We start from the raw sequence: 25,908 nt of genomic DNA, 5'->3' as shown, positions 1-25,908 counted from the left end.
GGAAGGCTCGTCTGAGGACGACCAGGAGAGATGCCATCTAAAAGTGTGACTCCCTACCCTCCTTCAAAACCGATATGAAAGAGTACCTGTCTGCAATTTACAACTGGACCTAGACAACTCTTCTAGCTTGCCCAAATAAATTACCACCCACTGTTTTTCTGTAAATATACTTTTACTGCTTCTAATATTGATGATCTCTTGTAGTATTATATGTCTTGATGAATTGAATACACAGGATGGACAGGAACTTTAGCCCTGGGTCACCTAAGAGGTGGACAGGAACTTTAGCCCTGGGTCACCTAAGAGGTGGACAGGAACTTTAGCCCTGGGTCACCTAAGAGGTGGACAGGAACTTTAGCCCTGGGTCACCTAAGAGGTGGACAGGAACTTTAGCCCTGGGTCACCTAAGCGGTGGACAGGAACTTTAGCCCTGGGTCACCTAAGCGGTGGACAGGAACTTTAGCCCTGGGTCACCTAAGCGGTGGACAGGAACTTTAGCCCTGGGTCACCTAAGAGGTGGACAGGAACTTTAGCCCTGGGTCACCTAAGAGGTGGACAGGAACTTTAGCCCTGGGTCACCTAAGAGGTGGACAGGAACTTTAGCCCTGGGTCACCTAAGAGGGTGACAGGAACTTTAGCCCTGGGTCACCTAAGAGGTGGACAGGAACTTTAGCCCTGGGTCACCTAAGAGGTGGACAGGAACTTTAGCCCTGGGTCACCTAAGAGGTGGACAGGAACTTTAGCCCTGGGTCACCTAAGTGGTGGACAGGAACTTTAGCCCTGGGTCACCTAAGAGGTGGACAGGAACTTTAGCCCTGGGTCACCTAAGAGGTGGACAGGAACTTTAGCCCTGGGTCACCTAAGAGGTGGACAGGAACTTTAGCCCTGGGTCACCTAAGAGGTGGACAGGAACTTTAGCCCTGGGTCACCTAAGAGGTGGACAGGAACTTTAGCCCTGGGTCACCTAAGAGGTGGACAGGAACTTTAGCCCTGGGTCACCTAAGCGGTGGACAGGAACTTTAGCCCTGGGTCACCTAAGCGCCACGAATAGTTTATTTTAAAATGTGTCGCTGTCGGGCAGAAACCTCTCATCTCGCATATTCTAACTTTTTGAGTTTTTCCGTAACATATCAAAAGTAGCAGAACCACTCCAGCTTGAAACACTTTGTCTAGATCTGCTACTTTTGAATTTGAATCCCGTGTTGGACATGTGAGGTTTGCACCCGACAGAGACGAATTGCTCCAACAAACGATATCATCCGTAGTCCAGAGATCAGTGGCGTGCACAGACATTTTGAGGGGCAGGTGCTCCAGTGAAAAAGGGCACCTTGTGCGATGAATGGAACCGCCGACTGTGAGATTTATAGATTTTGGGGCATAAATAATATATTAGACGCTTTTAATCCAGAATTGATCGATGTCACCATGGGCCATGCATACTGTACAGTGTACACTGTACAACACAAAAATAAAATGAACAAACTGTACATTGAACTAACTTTCAAAAGGGCACTTTGCTGTCTAGAGGGCAAAAGGGCAGACCTGTGCTTTAGCACCACTTGGTGTCTATCAGTGCAAGCAGAGATACAGTAGATCATGCAGGGTTCCCAAACTTTTCTAACCCGACTCCGCCAGATGGGGCAGCAGCGAGTACACTGGGTTCCCCCCTCCTGCTCCCATCTGGGAACTCTCAGGCAGACTTGATGCTCCGGCCACCAAACGGCCTGGCCAATCAGTGGCAGCTGCCTTGATCCCGCCTCTAGCTGCCGCTGATTGGCCAGGCCGCTTGGTGACCGGAGCATCAAGTCTGCCTGAGAGTTCCCAGATGGGAGCAGGAGGGGGGAACCCAGTGTACTCTCTGCTGCCCCATCTGGCGGAGTCAGGTTAAAACTTTTCAGCCTCTACATTGAATTTCACTCATTCTGTATAATTCTAATTCAGGTGTGCAAAATAGTTTAGCGACCGCACCTTCAGTGTCCCGCGACCCCATGTGGGGTCCCGACCCCATGTGGGGTCCCGACCCCAACTTTGGCCACCCCTGCAGTAGATCATGTCACTTTGTGGAAACCTTAGGCGGGAGCAAAGATTTATGGGAAGATCGAATTTGAGCCCACACAGACTACATTTGGGGGCTAGGCTATATAGGCTATAGCTATGAGCTTACACTGGTAAGGACAACAGCTGTGCATTAGAAACACTGAATATGGCCCCATACATGCACCATGGATGGAGTCTGATAATATCCACTTTCTGGCTCCCAATGGTAATTTGAGGCTTGGAGAGTCCAGGCAAAAGAGAAAAAGCCCTTTCAGGTGGAAACCTTGTATGTCCAAAAGTGCTGCTTTTCAGGAAATGGGGAAAAATAACCTGTGTCCATATTTTAAACTTTATTTGAATTTTTATTTAGCGTAAACTAACGCTCTACTGGTTCATACTACCACGTCACACAAAAGCATCAAAAGTATAAGATCCACAAATTGGAAAGATTTGAGCTTGCGGATCTGCTACTTTTGCCTTTTATTTTACAGTAGTTGAATCCTGCAGTAACCGTTGTGGACATATGAGGTTTCCACCGAAGTGGAAACATATTCTTAATACTTTTAATTTTGTTCAGTATGACACCCTGCAGACTTGAACCACGCTGAAAAGTATTCAGGAAAAAAAATCCCATCTAAGCTTGCGACAAGTTTGTGAGCTTGTAGTTTGGATTATATTTCAGCTGCTTCTGCGCGATATACTCTTGCACGACGAAGCAGCGCATTCATTTACAACAAAAACAAAACATTTAAATAATTATGGAAGATACGAGGATCCGACAGGCGACGACAAAGCTTTGGGTTAAGAGATGGTCCAAGAGGAGTTAGCTGGGGTGAAATCAATAAAGGGTTCAGCATGAGTGGAAACTAGAACTGTAAACATTAAACCAACATACCAACCATGGCCGTGCACAACGCTATCGATGGAGGTTAGAATTCAGAAGACGACAACAGCTTTTGTGGCATTTTGTTGAGTACAAGGCGTGCCTATCATCTAGGAATAGTGAAAGAACATCTCGCCCTCACGCAAATCCAAATGTATTTCTATTTAGATGTTCGAGCTATTGTTTAGAAAACACACTGTCAGGAACCCGGAACCAAATTTTCCCCATTCTGTTTTCGAACATTGGAGCTGCGCAGAGTGTGCGGAGCTGTCCTACTGGATGTCACTGTTCAGCCTAATTTGTACACTGAAAAAAGATGCTCTACAACAGTGTGACACCAGCACGCAACACTGGACGTCTTTTGGCCAAACAAATAGTGAAAACAGCTATTTTCTGCACGTGACCCCGCATTTCTACACAGAGGACAAATTCTTCCAATGCCAAAATGCTGCGTTCAAGTTCAGGAGAGTTCAGAAAAAGGCAATTGTCCTTAATGTTGCCTTCGGTATGGCATTTTGGGGGGCATTTCACCATAGTATTATGCTGCATTCATGGTCTGGAGAGGGCAATTTTTATTTTACAGACTGCAGTGATAGAATTATTATAGCCAAAAGATGGCGATGCATTCTAAGGCAGAAGACAGTGCAGTTGGTTCCGTTTGGAACCCCCTCAAGGACCCATGAGGCTCCCTTTCACACCCACTGGTGTAGCAAGGTGTTTCCAGTGAGCCAAACATGCACAAAATCAGCACCCTGACTCTGTTTGACCAAAATGGTCAAACACTTCATTAGTATCATTGGTAACACCTGTGAAGGAAGTAAGAAGAGGCCCAATTTCTTTCCAATGTGGCTGCTGCTGTGTGCTGTGCATAAGACCCTATTTGGTCTGAAAAGGGTGAACTGAACTGTTTATTTATTTAGGAAGATACACCATCACGATTGGAGGTCACATGGTACACACATCCTACAAATTGACTCCTACGTGGGCGCCGGTGTCAACCGGAAAATCTCGCGAATGTCCTATGGTTACTGGCGCTAGATTCCGCGAGAGTGTGTTGCTGGGACAGAGAAAGGTCGACACTAAAGAACATTTACTCCTGATCTGTCTGTCAGAAGAAAAAAAACATTTTAGTATGAACATCTTGGGAATACTGTGTGGCGTGTGGCAATCGGGTCCAATATTTAGTTCAGTGACCGTGGGGCTAAAAAGAATGGTTCAGAAGCATGTGTTCACGTCCACTCTCCCATTGGAATGAATAGACTCCAACCTGCTTCCCATCTCCTAAAAAGGCGCCCAGCCACCTCACGTGGATACGGGAAAGTGAAGCGGAGATGGCATGTCTTGCTATTTCTGTCTTGGACTGAACAGAACAAGACTCGGGAGGCGTGTTATTGTTGTGACACTCACCTTCTTAGTCTTGACAGTGGACTGGCAGCAGTCTCCTCCGTCGTAGTTGCAGAAGGCTCTGTTGTTCACCGAGTCACAGTAGTTGTCTCCCATGAATGGCTTCTCAGAGAAGTTAAGGCAAAATAATAAACATAATTAATTAACCGGACACCATATTTAGAACCAATAACCCTGTGGTTGTAAACTCTTTTTTTAAGGACCCCCATAACTCAAAGTGTATAAAATGTACAATGTACAGTACACTCTCAAAGTTGCAGACCTGTAAGGGACCATTTGGTTCCATTTATAAAAACAAAACAAAAAACATGGGCCATGCCAAACCTTTCAGCCCAGTTTGCCTTATAGTTTCAGTTACTTTGAACTGTCATGGAATGTTTTTCAAAACTTTACACACCTATTGTTTCTGCCTAGGTTTCCCCATTTGCAATGCTTATAGGTGCATTTTAAGGGCCCAGGGTGGAATTTGCTGAATAATCTACTATGTAATTCCCCCCATCCTTCAATGTGACTTTTTACGCCACGAGTGTGCCAGACATGTAAATCAAACTAAGGACATCATAAAGTACACTGGGTGCACAAAGCGCCCCAATAAGGTGATTTACGAGGTTGTCCCCACCCCTCTCCACTTGGGTTAACAATTAGGTTATCGTGGTGGTCGGGTGGAAACCTCATATGTCCAATAACTGTTACTTTTCACGATTCAAATTGTAAAAACAGCAGAGCGACCAGCTCCAAACGCGACACAAAACACACATATATTTGTGTGAGGCTGTAGTATTATCAAGTAGGGCGTGGTTAAAAAATAAAATTAATTAAAAAGAGTAAAACGTTCAAATGATGGAGATAAGAGGTTTCTAACCGGAAAGCAACGTTATCCAGTTGGCCTAAACTGTGTGGATGAAATCATCCTTCCAACGGAAGAGGAATCATTTCATAGTGGAACGCAGGGCTGCAACTATCCATTTTTTGTTTTAAAGATGATTCTACCGATTACTTTTTGTGATTAATTGAGTGACATTTTTTTTAATGTTTTTTAATATACTAACACATTTGATTATCCACTGTTCTGCCAGGGGGTCCCCAGACAAATTATTTACAGTAAGGATTAAGGAACCGGTCTGTAACTCTCCACCTGTACACTCTCAGATTTAAATGAACACTGCTATTTTTTTACAGTTTCAAATGGAGGCCTGTAACGCAGTGGTTCTCAAAGTGGGGTTCGGGGGACCAATCTTTGAGTGGGCTCAAATATGTTAATATAGCATAATAATCTGTTAATACAGCATTACAATCAGTTGAACCACTGTAGCCGCTATATTACTGTACATCGGCTAAAGTAGCAAGATCTACAGTATACAAGCTAAATAAATCTAGAAATACTGAATGTTTGTTAACACACACACACACACACACACACACACACACACACACACACACACACACACACACACACACACACACACACACACACACACACACACACACACACACACACACACACACACACACTTTACATCTCTGAACCACAGGTCTAATGCATAACAAACTGTAGTCCTTGGGAAAAAAAGAATATGAAAAGTTGAGAGTCCTTACCTCACATCCTTTGATGCAGTGGAGCATTTCTGGGTGTGGATACCACTTCAGTCCCATGGTGCACACTATACTCTGTAAGGAGACACAAAACACACCACTTCAGTCCCATGGTGCACACTAGAGTTGATAACCCTTATAGATCTTTAATGCCTGGGAGCACAACATTTCATTTTTACGCTTTCAAGAATTAAATTATTGTTAAACATCTGCATTACTTAATTTACAAGAAGTCTGACACAATTAAAGAATGTAGAAGATTGTTTAGATTTTGCCTGTTATCTCTCCTAATGGTACCAACATCAATACAGCATGGAATTGTGTACAAAATCTATCCAACGACAACACAATATTCTTTAGTCTTGGGTCTGAGAGGCTAGATCTAATTGAATGGTGGTCCATGGCTCTAATGCTAATTGAATAGTGGGCCTTGACATGAAAAAGGACTGAAAACCACTGATTCATAACAAAGGCAGTCTATAACTGACTAAGTTATGGTAGTTAATTATACATGTGCTGAACTTAGACATTAGAATGCATTATTACCAGCACCTATAATGCTCCTTATACACTTGTTAAATGTTGTACACATGTATAAAAAAAACTGATGTTGTAATGCTTCATAAGAGCATTATACTGCATTATCAATGTGCGTTATTAGACGCCACCTTATACAGTCTTAATGTACAGTAAAAACATGAACAACAAGTAGCTCTTGGTTTGATCCAGTGACACGTAATACTGCTTGTCAAATCAACCTTATCTTTCAGAATTGTGTGAGAGGCGACGGGGTTTTCCCCATACGTCATTCTCTTTACCCTTAATTCAATCCACATTCATTCGAAAGACGCACGCGCGCACGCGCACAGCACACACACACACACGCACACAAATATATGCATGCCATAGTACATGCCATGGTATGCATGTAGGTTTTCACTGTGGAGTCTCTTTTTGATTTACAGCTGACCTCTTTCCACCTCAGAGGCAAAGTTGAACAAAATTGACTTTGACATGATATGACTTGATATAAGGGGTGCTTCTTTCACAACTGAGCCATGGCCCCCAGCAGGGGCAGATATAGCGAGCGAGAGACACGAGGAAAACAACAGGGAGAGAGACAGAGGGAGTCAGCACGAGAGAGAGAGAGAGAGAGAGAGAGAGAGAGAGAGAGAGAGAGAGAGAGAGAGAGAGAGAGAGAGAGAGAGAGAGAGAGAGAGATGTTCTCAAATGTCTTTGCAGAATGTGTGGAATCTCGTCCTGCCCCCCCCCCCCCCCCCCCACTGTTTCTCTTCATTGAGATGCAAGGGAAAACATTTGTGTTTGGGGGGTGGTGGGCTCGTACACATAATATCTTTGTTGTCGTGTAGAAAACATTTATCTCCAGATTCTTAACTACTTGTGTTTTTTTTGTGTTAATTACCACCCTACTTGATCAACTCGGCGCTAGGCGACGCGTTTTGCTTTTGCCTGTTTTTCAATTTTCAATCCTGAAAAGTAACAGTTTTGGTAATAATGAAATATAGACATAAGATTATGACATAATTCCACCCGACAGAGACGGTGAAATGAGTCCGTGGCCACGATCCTGCATTCATGTGCATGTGGTCCTGCATGTGTTCGCGTGCGATACAAAGAAAATGCTACGGAGGCCCCTGAGAATGGGGATGTTTTGGCAGTCATGCTAGCGCGCACGCGTGTGCTGTGTGTGTGTGTGTGTGTGTGTGTGTGTGTGTGTGTGTGTGGTCACGCGTTCACGCGGTGTGTGGCAGCTTGACGCTTCTATTGTTTAATTACCTGGTATCCTAGTTTCTTGGGGCACGTACACTGTTCTCTCTGCATTATATTTTTGTGATTATTTAACTTATTGCAAAGTTGGCTCTAGCACGAGCATCTGCTGAATGCCTAAATTGTGAATTGTAAATTATAAATTGATGTGCTGTGCGTACAGCAATGCTGGAAAGTAACTAAGTACATTTACTTACAAGTACTTAACTTGAGTATTTCCAGTTTACATTACTTTTACTTCTACTCCACTACATTTATTTGACATCTTTAGTAGCCAATCTACAAGCTCACAATGCGTCACAACCCGCCGCATTGTGAGCTTGTACATTGTCGATTTTCAAAACATGTGCATACATTTGAAAACTTTAAACGGGACATTATGCATAATTAGTTCTTTCTACTTTTGTTACTTTAAGTACATTTTGATACCAATACTTTTGTACATTTAATACAATTATGGACTTTCTGCATTTCTGCATTGCAGTATTGATACTTTTACCTACAGTTGGGTGCCACCGATATTGTCCCTTATCATTTGACCCATTTAGGCCTGACCTCAAAATTTAAAAAAAATCCCTCTAAATCCTCCAGTTTTCTGAAATAAATATTTTCACGATTTTTCAAAAAAAGAAGACCTACAAGCTCGTACCGCGCCGTAGATCTGCTATTTTTCAATAGCTAAATTATAACATAATGTTTAAAACACCAAAAGGGGTTCCCGCCAAAAATGGGTTAACTGTCCTTTTGCGCAGATCACGCAAACCTCAGCAAAAAGAAAAGGACAATATCGATGGCCTCCAACTGTAAGTAACACATGTGAGTACTTTCCCCACCACTGGCGTACAGTGAGTACATACATACGATGCAACACCGCTACAGTACATTAGCCACGTTCACCTTGACGTCCCTATTTTGGGCAGGTCGTTATAGGTGAACCACTCTACAAAAAATAGCCTCCGGCTCGTCTGCTTAATTTAGGGTGGCATTTCATCACAGTGAGCCGTGATGCCAGAAGTCCGCAGAATACTTTGATAGTATTTGGAACTTATCAATACCACTCGAGACGTGTTGTGGGCTTGTAGATCTGCAGTTTTTGTGTTTTGAATGTTCCCTCCAGAATATGGATATGGTGGGGTTCAGATGGTCAAGCATAAAGTTATTTTATTTTCATAGTATTAAAAATGTGATATTTTTTAAGTCATACATAGTCATACACATTTGGAAATTATTTCTTCATGAGCGCACAGGTGTGCCCTCTTCTCGTTCGTTTATTCGGTGCACCGGGTGCGAAAATCAGGTCCACTGTGACGTGACTCCCCACAAACAACTGAGCACATTTCCGGTGCGAATGTACCCACGATAAGTTTTATTTTTTGTGATTAGTATTTTATTGGATTTTCTTTTTCAGACACAAACACAACACCCACAATACCAGTAACAACAATACAGAACAAACGAAGGGAAAAAAAAGAAAAAAGGGTTTGACACAAATAAATAATAATACAAAATAAAAAACACAACTAGGAGGGAAGGAAGGGGAGGGAGGCTGTGTTCTTCTCGATAGAGACATATGTGAGCAGGCGAAGATCTACTGTAGGGGGGGCAGCCAGTAGTCTGTCATTACGTAGTGCTATCATACAGAAGGAATCTGTCCCACTTCTGGTGGAACTGATCTATCCTATTTTTCATAGAGAATGATACTCTTTCATATGACGCTGTACTGTTTAGTAAGTTATGCCATTCTGTGATTGATGGTACGTGGGCTGATTTCCATAATTGGACTAGCAGCCTCCTGCCCAGCATTATGGCTGTTTGGATCCATTCCACGTATGTGGAAGGAGTTATATCTTTAAGAATAGAAGGATCTCCTAGTATAAATAAGCGGATATCAAGAGGGATATCTTGACCAATGATTCTCTCAATTAAATCATGTATTTGTGTCCAAAAATCTTGTACCCTGGGGCACTTCCATAAGACATGGGTCAACGTACCTTCGTTCGGGCACTTCCAGCATCCTGGATCATTTTTGAGCTTTGCTCTATGTAATTTAGAAGGGGTCCAATACATTCTATTAAAGATTTTAAACTGAATTAGCCTAGTGCGAATATTGCGTGACATGTGCTTTGAATTGCCTAGTATGTTGACCCATTATCTTTCTGTAAAAGTAGTTTGCATGTCTTTTTCCCATACCATTTTCAGAGCACTAGTAGTACTAACTTTCTCCAGCAACATCGAGTAGTAGAGCGATGCTTCGTGACCCCTACCGTAGCTAGTGATAATAGAAGAGGGAGTCTTCCCATTCTGAGGGAAGACTCCCTTATAAAACGATAAGTTTTATAATGTGTTATAGATAGAATGTAGACATAGCACTCTATAGTTTCATTCTATAGATATTCCACTGTTAGGTTCTTAGCTTATACGTATGATTCTTGAAGGCTATTTGTATGCATTTGATGTATAACCATGTTTTGTTCTTGCTTACTGTAAATCGCTCTGGATTAAGAACGTCTGCTAAATGCCTAAATTGTAAATTGTGCCCGGCCCATTTCTGTCGGGCTGTGGACAGAAATGCCTACCAGTGACATGTGTAGCAAACAAGATTACAAACTTTATGTATTTTTTTACTAACGCAAAAGCAATGGCTTCTCATGTCAGCACGTTAACTTTCCAGGAAGAGAGAGCTTCAATTAGTTCGGGAATCCTCATCGATTATGTCATTGGTAGGAAGGTTTCTTAACCCACTGAGACCTGTGACCAGATTCTACTATATGTCTTCTAAATCACAACCGTTTTGTTAAAATCCTATGATTCGATATCAGTGGTTCTCAAACTATTTCCTGTCAAGGACCCCCAGAATTATCTGTATTTGGCCGCGGACCCCCATCTGAAAACATGTTGTTCCAGCAGGGACCCCCCAGAAGCAAATATTTGAGTTAATCCATTGAGACCTGGAACGCATCCATGTCACGTTAGCGTTTAACCACATTAACCATTAAAAGCGACACAGATGCATTCCCGTCCTAAATAAAATGGGTGAACTGTGCACAGGCTCGCCGTGGAGATGCAGAGTGAGTACAGGTCACAGGCTCGCCGTGGAGATGCAGAGAGAGTACAGGTCACGGAAATGGCGCCGTCCGAATGGTGAGCATTAGTGAGGACCAATATTTATTAATGATATATTATGGTTGAAAATGAGTACGTGTTCCTAGCACGTATTACCTAGTATTGTAGTAGCCAGTGCAACAAGAGAGAAAGGGAACAAGCGATTAAAGATACCAGATGGCGTACTATAGGTGCAAGATGCATTAAAAAAAAGCATAAAAGAATATGAGCTGATTTAAGCTGTTTATTTTCAATAAGCACGCTCATGGCATTTGTATTTTATTTTATTTTTTCCCTCTCTCTCTTTCCGTCAGTGGGAATAAGGTTTGTCCCCAGACATCATAAGCTGTAGTGTGCATGACCAAAAATGCCATGCGCAGCAAAGAACCCGTTGACCTCGGAAGGGGTCTATTTCCCAGTCCCCCCCCTCCTCATGTCCCAAAAACACACACACACACACACACACACACACACACACACACACACACACACACACACACACACACACACACACACACACACACACACACACACACACACACACACACACACACACACACACACACACACACACACACAGAGAGAGAGAGAGAGAGAGAGAGAGAGAGAGAGAGAAGTTGACGTGCGCTTCTCTTTTCACTGCTTGCAAACTAAGGTATTTTTCATTTCAGTGCCGTCAGCAAATCAATGCAAAAAACAGAAACATGGGGGGCGGTGGTGGGGGGTGTGGGGGAGTGGAAGAGAGAGAGAGAGAGAGAGAGAGAGAGAGAGAGAGAGAGAGAGAGAGAGAGAGAGAGAGAGGGGAGAGAGAGAGAAAGAACAACAGAGCATCTGAGGACAACTGGGAACGGCACACACAAGGAACAAGTTTCTTCATAATACTACGTTACCCAGAGTTCCACTGGGGGAGAAGTGGGCTGGGCCTAATAGCTATACGCTATACTATTACAGTCCGTATATACGCGTACGTGTGTATATGTTTGTGTTCAGCCCTGGCTTAATGCACACGTTTCAGAGCCTGGCACCAAACACAAAGAAATGCATGGTGGCATGGTGGTTAAGTCGGTAGCGCTGTCGCCTCAAAGCTAGAAGGTCCTGGTTTCGATTCCCGCTGGGGGCTTGTTCGCTTCTCCGCATCATCAGTGCCCATACCCTAGGTGGGGTTGGTGACTTTCTGTGTGGAGTTTGCATGTGTCCCCTAGGGTAGGTACCCTCACAAAAAACATGCAGTAATCCTGGTCTCTATACTGCGTCTCCCTGGTTAGCCGGGGCGCCTGATGGAGGGGAAAGGAACTGGTTGGAATAACGTGTTCCTTCGACGCGCTACGTCCAACCAGGGAAACTACCCCCTGTCAGGTGAAAATAAGCGGCTTGGACTCCTCATGCATCGGAGGAAGCATGAGGTCAGTCCGTTGCTCTCCCCACATTGGCAGAGAGAGTGTAGAGCCAAGGATTACATCAGATAATTGACACTGGGTGAAAACGCGCACGACGCGTCGTGAGCTTGTAGATCCGCTATTTTCAGCATGCAAAACAAGTGTAAAATGACTTATACTGGATCTCTTGTCCACTAGTCCCCCCCCTAACATTTTAGTCTAGTTTATATTTGTTGACGCAAATTGTCAATATACATATCTAGTCTTATAGTTTTAGTCATCATAGCTTCATAGCATCACAGCTTAGTTTTCATCTAGTTTCCTATTTAGTTTTCGTCAGTGAAAAAAGGTTGTCGGCGAACATTTTTTGTCATGGTATTATAGTCGACGAAATGAACACTGGTGCCTGGGTGTTACTTTGCCCGTAGTAACAGAGGATACAGAGCATGCTTCTGTCTGTGGGATGAAAGTTGTAGCCACTATACTTTCACCCTGCTCTCCCTCTGCAAGGATGATGTCATCGACCACCCCCCCCCCACCCCTCACACTCCCTTGGCGGCGATGGCCGTAAATCATCCGTGCGTTGGTGGTTCTGGCCTCACCTCTCCTCTCTCACCACATTATGGAATCCTCCCCCCCCCCCCCCAGCCTACACCAGTGGTAGTGGTGTAAAGTAACTGAGTACTTTTACTCAAGTACTCAATTTTGCGGTATTTGTATTTTACTTGAGAATTTCCAGTACTTTTTACTTCTACCCCACTGCTGTACATCTCGGATCTAAATATTATTGTACTTTTACTCCACTACAAAACATTTGAAAACTTTAGTTTTTGGTTTCTTTGTAGATTTTGACCACTTCACTTCAGCCCTTTCGGGGATTTGAAAATGGGCGATCTACACGCTCACAATGTGTCGCATCGTGATTCGTGACACATATTTTCAAAAGATTTTACTTTTGTACTTTTCTAATACTAATTCGTTTGCACGTTTACTCAAGAACATTTTAAATTTCTGACTTTTACTTGTAACAGCGTATTCATTGCATTATTTTACTTAAGTAAAAAATGTTGAGTATACTTTTTCCACCATTGACCCCCGTGCTGATATAGCACATAAAAATAGATCTCCCTTCCCAGGTCTTAGTTCCCAAACACAGCCGACGAGGTCGTGTCCCTAATACGTATTAGTCATAATAGAAAATGACTAATTCACAAGTGCCGAGTGCGACAGGAGGGTAATTTTGCTGATAAAGTGGGGGGAGGGAGGGGGTGTGGAAGTAGGGGAGGTGTGTGTGGGTGTGAGTGTATGTGTGTGTGGAGTGACGGGGGTAGGGTGGGGTGGGGTGGGGCTGGGCCGGGGGGGTGTATGTAAACTTCTTCACGTCAAGAAGCCCCAAATTGATATGTATTTGGTCGCGGACAATTTTATTTGTATTTATTTCTTGCCAGGGACCACCCAAGAAGAGAAGATTTTTTTTACAAAATATATAAAAATTAGATTTTATATTAGCAGATGTATAAGCTCGCAGTGCATCAATTGGCCCAGCTATAGATCTGCTATTTTTTAACTGTACTGTACAGTGCATGCATGCAACTGTGCGCGTGTTGTGTGTGTGTGTGCGTGTGCGTGCGCGATTTGTAGTGGAGTAGACGTATAATTGGAAACGTCATGAATAATGTCCCAAACTGTTACTTTTCAGGATTAAAATGTGAAAGCATGGAAAGCAGCAGATCTACAAGCTGGGAACGTGGCGCGGATGCTGTGGTAGGATGGAGTAGGGCTAGAATGCTGTGGTAGGATGGAGTAGGGTTAGAATGCTGTGGTAGGATGGAGTAGGGCTAGAATGCTGTGGTAGGATGGAGTAGGGCTAGAATGCTGTGGTAGGATGGAGTAGGGCTAGAATGCTGTGGTAGGATGGAGTAGGGCTAGAACGCTGTGGTAGGATGGAGTAGGGCTAGAACGCTGTGGTAGGATGGAGTAGGGCTAGAATGCTGTGGTAGGATGGAGTAGGGCTAGAATGCTGTGGTAGGATGGAGTAGGGTTAGAATGCTGTGGTAGGATGGAGTAGGGCTAGAATGCTGTGGTAGGATGGAGTAGGGCTAGAATGCTGTGGTAGGATGGAGTAGGGCTAGAATGCTGTGGTAGGATGGAGTAGGGCTAGAATGCTGTGGTAGGATGGAGTAGGGCTAGAATGCTGTGGTAGGATGGAGTAGGGCTAGAATGCTGTGGTAGGATGGAGTAGGGTTAGAATGCTGTGGTAGGATGGAGTAGGGCTAGAATGCTGTGGTAGGATGGAGTAGGGCTAGAATGCTGTGGTAGGATGGAGTAGGGTTAGAATGCTGTGGTAGGATGGAGTAGGGCTAGAATGCTGTGGTAGGATGGAGTAGGGTTAGAATGCTGTGGTAGGATGGAGTAGGACTAGAATGCTGTGGTAGGATGGAGTAGGGCTAGAATGCTGTGGTAGGATGGAGTAGGGTTAGAATGCTGTGGTAGGATGGAGTAGGGTTAGAATGCTGTGGTAGGATGGAGTAGGGCTAGAATGCTGTGGTAGGATGGAGTAGGGTTAGAATGCTGTGGTAGGATGGAGTAGGGCTATAATGCTGTGGTAGGATGGAGTAGGGCTAGAATGCTGTGGTAGGATGGAGTAGGGCTAGAATGCTGTGGTAGGATGGAGTAGGGTTAGAATGCTGTGGTAGGATGGAGTAGGGCTAGAATGCTGTGGTAGGATGGAGTAGGGCTAGAATGCTGTGGTAGGATGGAGTAGGGCTAGAATGCTGTGGTAGGATGGAGTAGGGTTAGAATGCTGTGGTAGGATGGAGTAGGGCTATAATGCTGTGGTAGGATGGAGTAGGGCTAGAATGCTGTGGTAGGATGGAGTAGGGCTAGAATGCTGTGGTAGGATGGAGTAGGGTTAGAATGCTGTGGTAGGATGGAGTAGGGCTAGAATGCTGTGGTAGGATGGAGTAGGGCTAGAATGCTGTGGTAGGATGGAGTAGGGCTAGAATGCTGTGGTAGGATGGAGTAGGGCTAGAATGCTGTGGTAGGATGGAGTAGGGTTAGAATGCTGTGGTAGGATGGAGTAGGGCTATAATGCTGTGGTAGGATGGAGTAGGGCTAGAATGCTGTGGTAGGATGGAGTAGGGCTAGAATGCTGTGGTAGGATGGAGTAGGGTTAGAATGCTGTGGTAGGATGGAGTAGGGCTAGAATGCTGTGGTAGGATGGAGTAGGGCTAGAATGCTGTGGTAGGATGGAGTAGGGCTAGAATGCTGTGGTAGGATGGAGTAGGGCTAGAATGCTGTGGTAGGATGGAGTAGGGCTAGAATGCTGTGGTAGGATGGAGTAGGGCTAGAATGCTGTGGTAGGATGGAGTAGGGCTAGAATGCTGTGGTAGGATGGAGTAGGGTTAGAATGCTGTGGTAGGATGGAGTAGGGTTAGAATGCTGTGGTAGGATGGAGTAGGGCTAGAATGCTGTGGTAGGATGGAGTAGGGCTAGAATGCTGTGGTAGGATGGAGTAGGACTAGAATGCTGTGGTAGGATGGAGTAGGGCTAGAATGCTGTGGTAGGATGGAGTAGGGCTAGAATGCTGTGGTAGGATGGAGTAGGGTTAGAATGCTGTGGTAGGATGGAGTAGGGTTAGAATGCTGTGGTAGGATGGAGTAGGGCTAGAATGCTGTGGTAGGATGGAGTAGGGCTAGAATGCTGTGGTAGGATGGAGTAGGGCTAGAATGCTGTGGGTGGATGGAGTAGGGCTAGAATGCTGTGGTAGGATGGAGTAGGAATATAATGCTGTGGTAGGATGGAGTAGGGCTAGAATGCTGTGGTAGGATGGAGTAGGGTAGGATGGAGTAGGGTTAGAATGCTGTGGTAGGATGGAGTAGGGCTAGAATGCTGTGGTAGGATGGAGTAGGGTTAGAATGCTGTGGTAGGATGGAGTAGGACTAGAATGCTGTGGTAGGATGGAGTAGGGCTAGGATGCTGTGGTAGGATGGAGTAGGGTTAGAATGCTGTGGTAGGATGGAGTAGGGCTAGGATGCTGTGGTAGGATGGAGTAGGGCTAGAATGCTGTGGTAGGATGGAGTAGGGCTAGAATGCTGTGGTAGGATGGAGTAGGGCTATAATGCTGTGGTAGGATGGAGTAGGGCTAGAATGCTGTGGTAGGATGGAGTAGGGTTAGAATGCTGTGGTAGGATGGAGTAGGGCTAGGATGCTGTGGTAGGATGGAGTAGGGCTAGGATGCTGTGGTAGGATGGAGTAGGGCTAGAATGCTGTGGTAGGATGGAGTAGGGCTAGAATGCTGTGGTAGGATGGAGTAGGGCTATAATGCTGTGGTAGGATGGAGTAGGGCTATAATGCTGTGGTAGGATGGAGTAGGGCTAGAATGCTGTGGTAGGATGGAGTAGGGTTAGAATGCTGTGGTAGGATGGAGTAGGGCTAGAATGCTGTGGTAGGATGGAGTAGGGCTAGAATGCTGTGGTAGGATGGAGTAGGGTTAGAATGCTGTGGTAGGATGGAGTAGGACTAGAATGCTGTGGTAGGATGGAGTAGGGCTAGAATGCTGTGGTAGGATGGAGTAGGGCTAGAATGCTGTGGTAGGATGGAGTAGGGTTAGAATGCTGTGGTAGGATGGAGTAGGGCTAGAATGCTGTGGTAGGATGGAGTAGGGTTAGAATGCTGTGGTAGGATGGAGTAGGACTAGAATGCTGTGGTAGGATGGAGTAGGGCTAGAATGCTGTGGTAGGATGGAGTAGGGCTAGAATGCTGTGGTAGGATGGAGTAGGGCTAGAATGCTGTGGTAGGATGGAGTAGGGTTAGAATGCTGTGGTAGGATGGAGTAGGGCTAGAATGCTGTGGTAGGATGGAGTAGGACTAGAATGCTGTGGTAGGATGGAGTAGGACTAGAATGCTGTGGTAGGATGGAGTAGGGCTAGAATGCTGTGGTAGGATGGAGTAGTGCTAGAATGCTGTGGTAGGATGGAGTAGGGTTAGAATGCTGTGGTAGGATGGAGTAGTGCTAGAATGCTGTGGTAGGATGGAGTAGGGCTAGAATGCTGTGGTAGGATGGAGTAGTGCTAGAATGCTGTGGTAGGATGGAGTAGGACTAGAATGCTGTGGTAGGATGGAGTAGGACTAGAATGCTGTGGTAGGATGGAGTAGGACTAGAATGCTGTGGTAGGATGGAGTAGGACTAGAATGCTGTGGTAGGATGGAGTAGTGCTAGAATGCTGTGGTAGGATGGAGTAGGGCTAGAATGCTGTGGTAGGATGGAGTAGTGCTAGAATGCTGTGGTAGGATGGAGTAGGGCTAGAATGCTGTGGTAGGATGGAGTAGGGTTAGAATGCTGTGGTAGGATGGAGTAGGGCTAGAATGCTGTGGTAGGATGGAGTAGGACTAGAATGCTGTGGTAGGATGGAGTAGGACTAGAATGCTGTGGTAGGATGGAGTAGGGTTAGAATGCTGTGGTAGGATGGAGTAGGGTTAGAATTAGGGATGTCGGTAACGGATAATTTCCCATCCGGTTAGCCGACAGGATTAACCGGGTCATTAACGGATAATTGGTTGATTTTTTTTTTTTTTTTTTTGCTACCCCAAATGTAATATGCATGTATAGGCTACATAATTAAAGTTGGTAGACGAAATGGTATACATTTATTTATGCTCCTTTTAAAAAGACAAACAAAAAAGCAACAGTTAACAATATAAATAAATTGTTGTAGGCTTAATCATCAATAAACAACGCATCGCATCTGCATGCATGCATCTGCGCGTCTACAGTACAGAGGTCCGCCGGTTCTAGTCCAAAACATAAATAAGTCCAGTCCAGATCTGAGCAGCCTATATCTATAAAGCCACTGGACGCATGGGCTAAGCCTTTTTTTTATTATTAAGGAAGATCAGCATGCATGTCACCGTGTTCTGTTTGTTGACTTTTCGCTGACGAGAAAACCCTCAAACATCGATAGCACATGGCTAACTTGATAGCCGGGAGGAGGAGGAGGAAGCGGCGGCGGCTGTAAACGTTCTCCCTCCAGGCCATTAATGGATTTAATAATGTAGGTCTCTGCATTGATACGGTCGACATGTTGTGTTAATCTCGTCTCGCTGTCACTCGCTTAAGTTTTGACTACCGCAAAGCTACCGTTGTAGCCAACTAGCCATTTGAAGTACAACAGAGAACTTTGGGACAACGACATTGCGGGGGCAGAAAACAGCGCCCGAGCGCTGCTGTTCATGCAGCCTGGAGTGTGACAAGCTGGCCGGCGCAAATAACAGCAATTTTAGGCATGTGTGCAACATGACAACTGTTTTAAAGTATTGTACAGTGACAACTACAGTCTCTGTAATGTTTATGTTGTACTATTACTAAAAACGATCTAAAATAAAAGGGATTAAAGATCAGAACACGCATTTATTATTATGCAAATTAACCGTAAAGCTGATAAGCATACCCGGATATTTCTTAACGGTCGGCTAACCGGCTAGCCGGTTAACCCCCGACATCCCTAGTTAGAATGCTGTGGTAGGATGGAGTAGGGCTAGAATGCTGTGGTAGGATGGAGTAGGGCTAGAATGCTGTGGTAGGATGGAGTAGGGCTAGAATGCTGTGGTAGGATGGAGTAGGACTAGAATGCTGTGGTAGGATGGAGTAGGGCTAGAATGCTGTGGTAGGATGGAGTAGGGCTAGAATGCTGTGGTAGGATGGAGTAGGACTAGAATGCTGTGGTAGGATGGAGTAGGGTTAGAATGCTGTGGTAGGATGGAGTAGGGTTAGAATGCTGTGGTAGGATGGAGTAGGACTAGAATGCTGTGGTAGGATGGAGTAGGGCTAGAATGCTGTGGTAGGATGTAGTAGGGCGTTCATTTACAACAAAGAAGGGAGAAAACCCAGCAAAAAATTAGAATTATGGCGATAAGAGGTTTCTGCCCGACAGCAACGATATATATAACTCAAGTAGCCTAAAGTAAAAAAAAAAATACCTCAAATTTGTACTTAGTTCCACTCCTAGCACTGCAAGGACATACAGAGTAGCAGTCAAGGAAAGCTAAGCTAGTGTAAGTGGGTCACACCAGGAACCCAAATACGATGGCTTGATAAGGGGCGATACATCACCATTACTGATTAAGGTAAAGCCTCCAACTCAGCATAAAGTACAACTGGAGAGGGCATTCAGGGATAGGAGGTGGAGTCTGCTTTTAGGTGATGATGTCATTGCTGTCAGCCGGGAAAACCTTTAGTATACCGTGGCTCTTATCTCCATATTCTAACTTTTGTGTCTTCTTATTTTTTTTTTTGTAATTTACTTGACACCTGGAAACCTTTTTTTTGTAGCAGAACCACATTCAAATCTGATTTATAATGTCTCGGTCAGTACACCGGAACCGGATGTGTACTTCATCACACATACAGCGTCACACACAAAAGCATCAACAGTAGCAGATATGTGCAATCTGGAAACACGTGGCGTTGTGCGCTTGTAGAGTACTTTGGCCATTTTCATTATGTTTTTGAAGATTTTGTTTTTCTTTCTTCATATTATATTTAACCGTTTCCGATCGTAGGATGCAGCCACACGTCCTAGGAAATCCAACCGACGCATGCATTGGACGTGTGTACACGTCCTAGCGCATCCTCAATGATATCAGGTGAGGGGAGAATATTCAGAATTTTTTCCTTTTTTAATTTTTCAGTCGGACACTCGGCCACCGTAGAGCGAAGCCTACGGTCATATAAGCTTACCGTTCACTTAGCTGTTAGCGCGGCAGAAAGAATGCCTCGTCTCTCCTAATCCAGGGCGCTTCATTTCTGACTTCAACATGCCTCTCATTCATAATAGGAACGCTTTTTGGATCATGTATCGTATAAATTAAATCGGGTAAGGTAAGCTAGCAAAAATATTTCTCCGTTTTTTTCCGGATTGTTTCCGGCACCCCAGAGCTTCTATTTTGAAGGAATCCCGCCACTGATTGTGTTAACCAATGACAAGAACTTGGAAATGATGACTAAACTGGATCCATTGGAACACAGGTTATTTATTTGGATGGAAGTTTACAAGGTTTCCACACAAAAAAGCGACAATAATACCAAGAAAAGAATACTCTGTCCTAAATGAGGTTAGGATTACTCAGAGAAGCAGAAAAAAAAAACCCAATTGTGTTGACATTGGTACACAGTACAGTTCACAGTGTTCATTTAACAGAGAGTGAAATATGTGTACAGTACATTGTTTTCCAATGAAGAGTTTTTTTAGTTTTTTTGGGTTACTGTGTAACGTTTATGAGAAATGCCACTAAAAGTGATCCCTGGACTGAACGCTGCTATTGTATCTGCAGATGAAATAGGACTTATCTGCAATTTAGATTGGTCGTGGCTCTACTATGGCACACAACTGTGTGTGCATGTGCGTGCATGTGTGCGTGCACACGGACGTGTGCGTGTGTGTGTGTGCACCTGCGTTCGTGGGCGTGCAAATGTGGGCATGTATGTATGTGTCTGTCTGTGCTTACAGAGAGTTGGTTTCAGATCCACATGTACTTATTGTAGATTGTGTTCATACAATATAACTTAGTATGTGCAGTGGTTGGAGTTGGTCTCCCATGCAGTCTACTCACAAATAGCAGATCTACAAGCACCAGAGCAACTAATGATGTTGCTCTGGTCAGTCTGGTGAGGGAAGTCTGGATCTACAAGCTTGTAAATCTGCTATTTTTCAACATTAAAATGCCACTGATTCTGTCACATTTGTCACATGATTTCACCTCATCCAACCTGCCACTGATTCTGTCACATCTCTGATTTCACCTCATCCAACCTGCCACTGATTCTGTCACATCTCTGATTTCACCTCATCCAACCTGCCACTGATTCTGTCACATCTCTGATTTCACCTCATCCAACCTGCCACTGATTCTGTCACATCTCTGATTTCACCTCATCCAACCTGCCACTGATTCTGTCACATCTCTGATTTCACCTCATCCAACCTGCTACTGATTCTGTCACATCTCTGATTTCACCTCATCCAACCTGCCACTGATTCTGTCACATCTCTGATTTCACCTCATCCAACCTGCTACTGATTCTGTCACATCTCTGATTTCACCTCATCCAACCTGCTACTGATTCTGTCACATCTCTGATTTCACCTCATCCAACCTGCTACTGATTCTGTCACATCTCTAGGGAACTGATTTCACCCCATCCAACCTGCTACTGATTCGGTCACATCTCTAGGGAACTGATTTCACCTCATGCAACCTACCACTGATTCTGTCACATCTCTGATTTCACCTCATGCAACCTACCACTGATTCTGTCACATCTCCAGGGAACTGATTTCACCTCATCCAACCTGCCACTGATTCTGTCACATCTCTGGGAAACTGCCACCGACACCGTGATCACCTCTCTAGAAGCTCCCCGTATCCCCTGTCACCACTGACACGTTGCCATGTCCATGTATTATAAGCCACTTTGGGCTCGTCTTTCTGTAAAGTTGCTTGTAAATATTTAGTAGTTGCGGGTTGAATTTTTTTTGCTTGATTCAGAATTTTGAAATTATCAGTTACCTTCTCAAATATTTGCCATGGACCCCCCCAAATTATGATTAAATATGTAATCCAGCCTAATCCCCATCTAAAGAAGCCCAAACTTTGTTTGATTGCTCGGTAGACAGAGATCTTTGCCTTCTGGTTCAGCTCTCTTTTCGTCTCAACATTGCAGTACAGCGACTGCAATAGCGCCCCCTGATGATCCGATTATCCGGTTGATCTCCGGCTGGTCATGAAGTGTGGGTCATGACCGAAATAATAAGGTCGCAAATACAAGCGGCCGAAAAGAGTTTTCTTCGACGGCTGGCATCTCCCTTAGAGATAGGGTGAGAAATTCAGTGACGCGAGAGAGACTCGGAGAGTCACTGCTTCTTCGCCTGGAAAGGAGCCAGCTTAGGTGGTACGGGCATCTGGTTAGGATGCCTCTCAAGCGTCTCCCTAGGGAGGTCCTTAAGGCACGTCCCACTGGGAGGAGACCCCGGGGCAGACCAAGGCGCAGATGGAGGGATCACATTGACTCACTGGCCTTGGAACGCTTCGGGATCCCCCAGGAGGAAGTTACTAATGTTGCTCTGGTGAGGGAAGTCTTGAGCTCTCTGGTGGAGCTGTTGCCACCATGACCCGACTACGGATACGCGGTTGGAGATGGATGGACGAGGAAGCCCCGTTCCAGATTTTGTGTCGTTAGAATGTTTAAAAACAAAAAACATCGTCCAACCATTGAACATTTTATTTCAAGATGTATTTTAGAAAATAGCTGACATATACAGTAAAGAATGATAGGTTTAAATGACTCATCGTGTGGACTACAATAGTGGCTTCTTTTGGGCTTTGCTTTCCTAGACCTGGCTGCATATTCTGTCGCAAAACCTGGCAACCCTGAGAGTCTCTGCAGCTCACATTACTGTCGAGTATAGACGTCCTATCGGTTTACAACAAATCCATTACAAACAGTAATCGTTTCATCTTTCACCTGACACCTCCCTGTCATCACCCCCCTCCCATCCCCCCATGCTCTCCCAACGATCGCGCACCACAAAACAAAAATGGCCACCGCTGAGTCGGCACAATCAAGGTAACAAAAACAATACAAAATGTGTGGGGGGAAAACAAAATACTGTGAGAAATACAATGTGTTCTTTTCCCACTTCTCTTGTGGACTGTCTCTTTCTCCTGTTACAAAAGTGCGGAGGAAAAAAACTCAAAACCATTTTGTGCGCCACGCAGACGCACGCACGCACACACACACACGCACACACGCACGCACACATGCACACACGCACACACGCACACACACACACACACACACACACACACACACACACACAGAGACCCTTTTCTCCCTTCTAAAAGTGCTTTCAAAATACTTCCAACCACAGAGAACAATTAAAGCTGCAATCCATAATATCCATGTCCTGCCCAGGACTCCAACCCCCCATCCACTGCAGTCTCCTGCCAGGAGAGACCAACCATTCTATAGCGTTGTGCCAAGAGGTAGCCTGGCCTGGCTGGCCTAGACAGCCAGGCCAGCCAGGGGGGAGCACACAGAAAAGTCCAAACTTGGGATCAGCACCGGGCACAAGCATCTGGCATGGATCAGGCTCAATACCGTTGCTGTCGGGCAGAAACCTCTTATCTCCACAATTCTAACTTTTATTGCGTTTCTTTCGTACATGAACGCCCTACTTGATCATACTACAGCGTCACACACAAGCCAATCTGGGAAAACATCAGCAAAACAAGGAAAAACAGCGCCCTCTGCTGTTTGTTTCCTTTGAATTTGCCTCTGGGGGGCGTGGCCTCAATATAATGTGGATAACAGGATGTTGGCCAGTTTGGCCCGCCCACAGCCCTCCACTTCCTGTGGTGCGCCTGTGTTTTCATTCCCACTATCAACAATGTACAGTACTGTATACACATTCTGAATGGCCCTGCTGACAGATTCAGTAGCGCAGCTCAGAATCTGTTTTTGAGAGATGACACACAAGGGGGGGGCAGAAACATATTTTCAGAGAGGGGTCCTTGGCCAAATACCTAATCAATTCAGGAGCCCATAAATAGTACTGTTACACATCACCTGTCTTAATTTTTGCAGTTTTTTCTGCCAATTACAGCAAGCAAAACCGTTGATGAATTACCGTAGTGATTGCGAGCGATATATATCGTCTGTGTGTGTGTGTGTGTGTGTGTGTGTGTGTGTGTGTGTGTGTGTGTGTGTGTGTGTGTGTGTGTGTGTGTGTGTGTGTGTACCCATTTAGACATATTATTCTGCTCATTACTGGGCAGAAATGTATCACATAAATCTTCGCGTTTGAGCACAAAATGCATTTTGAGAAACCACAAATGATCAGTGCGCGCGCACACTGTGGCGACTCCCACACACAATCATTCTACAGTTGTGTAGTTAATCTAGTTAATCTAGTTGAATACCCCTGCTCTATACTCCCAAGTAGAATTAACACCAGAGGATTTGTTACTGTGCAGGATTTAGACATACGTTACATACCCACGCAGACAGACAGACAGACAGACAGACAGACAGACAGACAGACAGACAGACAGACAGACAGACAGACAGACAGACAGACAGACAGATCCTTCAGAACCACAGAGTATAAGAAAATGTGAAATGTTTTGTGTGCCCCGAGCGCCAGCGACGAGCAAAAAGCTGGCATGGTGATCCAGCCAGGATATGGACACCATGTGTCACATTCCTGACAGGAAGGCCGAGGACTGACCAACGCTGGGAAGTGCGTCTGTCAGATTTGTGAGGGAGACACAAGCTGACGCGCGCGCACACACACACACACACACACACACACACACACACACACACACACACACACACACACACACACACACACACACACACACACACACACACACACACACACACACACACACACACACACACACACACACACACACACACACACACACACACACACGTCTATATTACGTTGTAATATACTTGCGAGGACATTTTTAGGATAGTGGTTTTGAAACATACTGCAGCTGATCTATAAATGGTAAATGGTGCATTTATATAGCACCTTTATCCAAGGCGCTTTACATACTGTAGATTGTGCATTACATTCACCCATTCACACACACATTCATACACCAATGGCGGCGGAAACCATGCAAGGCACCAACCAGCACATCAGGAGCAATTAGGGGTTCAAGTCTTACTCAAGGACACTTCGACACTAACTCTGGGGGCCCGGGTTCGAACTGGCAACCTTGCAGTTACCATCCACCTACACTACATTCTTACCCCCTGGAACTCCTTCAAGGACCTCTGGGGGTCACCTGGACCCCACTTTGAGAACCACTGCGTTAGGCCTTCACAAGTATCGCAAAAATACGCACGCACGCACACACGCATCACGCACGCACGCACGCACGCACGCACGCACGCACGCACGCACGCACGCACGCACGCACGCACGCACGCACGCACGCAAGCCTACCTTGACTTTGGCAGGGTTGAGCCAGTGCTCCCGCAGTACGCTGTCTGCTGTCATGTTGCTAGGCAGGATCACAACGTCGTTGTTACTCTCCCTGCATGTCAGCTCACAGTCCTCACCTGCGGTGGAAAGTACTCACATGTTTTACTTGAGTAAAGGTACCATCAACACCGCTGCCATGTGGAAAGTACTCTGTTACAAGTAAAAGTACTCTGTTACAAGTAAAAGTACTCTGTTACAAGTAAAAGTCAGGAATTCAAAACTGACTCAAGTAAAAGTACAAAGGTATATTGGTGTCAAAATGGAATAGCGCCAAGTAGCAAAAGTAGAAAGTACTCATTATGCAGAATCGTCAATTTTCAAATGTATTTACTGTATAGCTGAAGTGGGTAACATGTGTTTTGTAATAATCAAAATCTACAAAGTCACTATACTGTAGTAATTAAAGTTTTCAATTCATTGTAGGGGAGTAAAAAGTTTTGTTTCTGAGATGTAATGTTGTAGAAGTACAAATGGTACTTAAACGTAGATAGTACTTATAGATACTTTCCACCAGCGCCTGTGCACGTGTGTGCAGACAGAGATGGTGACATCATGACTCAGCGGTGGTGTTATCCGTGTACACAAACCATGCCCACATCAAAGACATTTCATAGCATGATGTATCATTTGGCATGATCACTCCTGTTTGATCTCCCTTTCATTT

The 25,908-nt window shown here is 44.9% G+C and overlaps 1 protein-coding gene across 1 annotated transcript in view; it reads right to left on the bottom strand.

Annotated features, from left to right (window-relative positions):
* The window catches only part of LOC306918019 (pappalysin-1-like), a gene marked incomplete at its 5' end in the record, with an annotated part of 67,153 nt that overhangs the window by 27,692 nt on the left and 13,553 nt on the right, over positions 1 to 25,908 (bottom strand). The window contains 3 exons of the mRNA XM_079530917.1: positions 4,328 to 4,426; positions 5,921 to 5,992; positions 25,206 to 25,321. Of these exons, the coding sequence (XP_079387043.1) occupies positions 4,328 to 4,426; positions 5,921 to 5,992; positions 25,206 to 25,321 (287 nt within the window). The remainder of the gene's footprint in view (positions 1 to 4,327; positions 4,427 to 5,920; positions 5,993 to 25,205; positions 25,322 to 25,908) is intronic.

The sequence above is a fragment of the Electrona antarctica genome (genome assembly GCF_951216825.1).
Source record: "Electrona antarctica genome assembly, contig: scaffold_291, whole genome shotgun sequence".
NCBI classification, from domain to species: domain Eukaryota; kingdom Metazoa; phylum Chordata; class Actinopteri; order Myctophiformes; family Myctophidae; genus Electrona; species Electrona antarctica.
The sequence above is the reverse complement of the archived record's forward strand: the minus strand, read 5'-3'. Positions and strand labels throughout refer to the sequence as shown.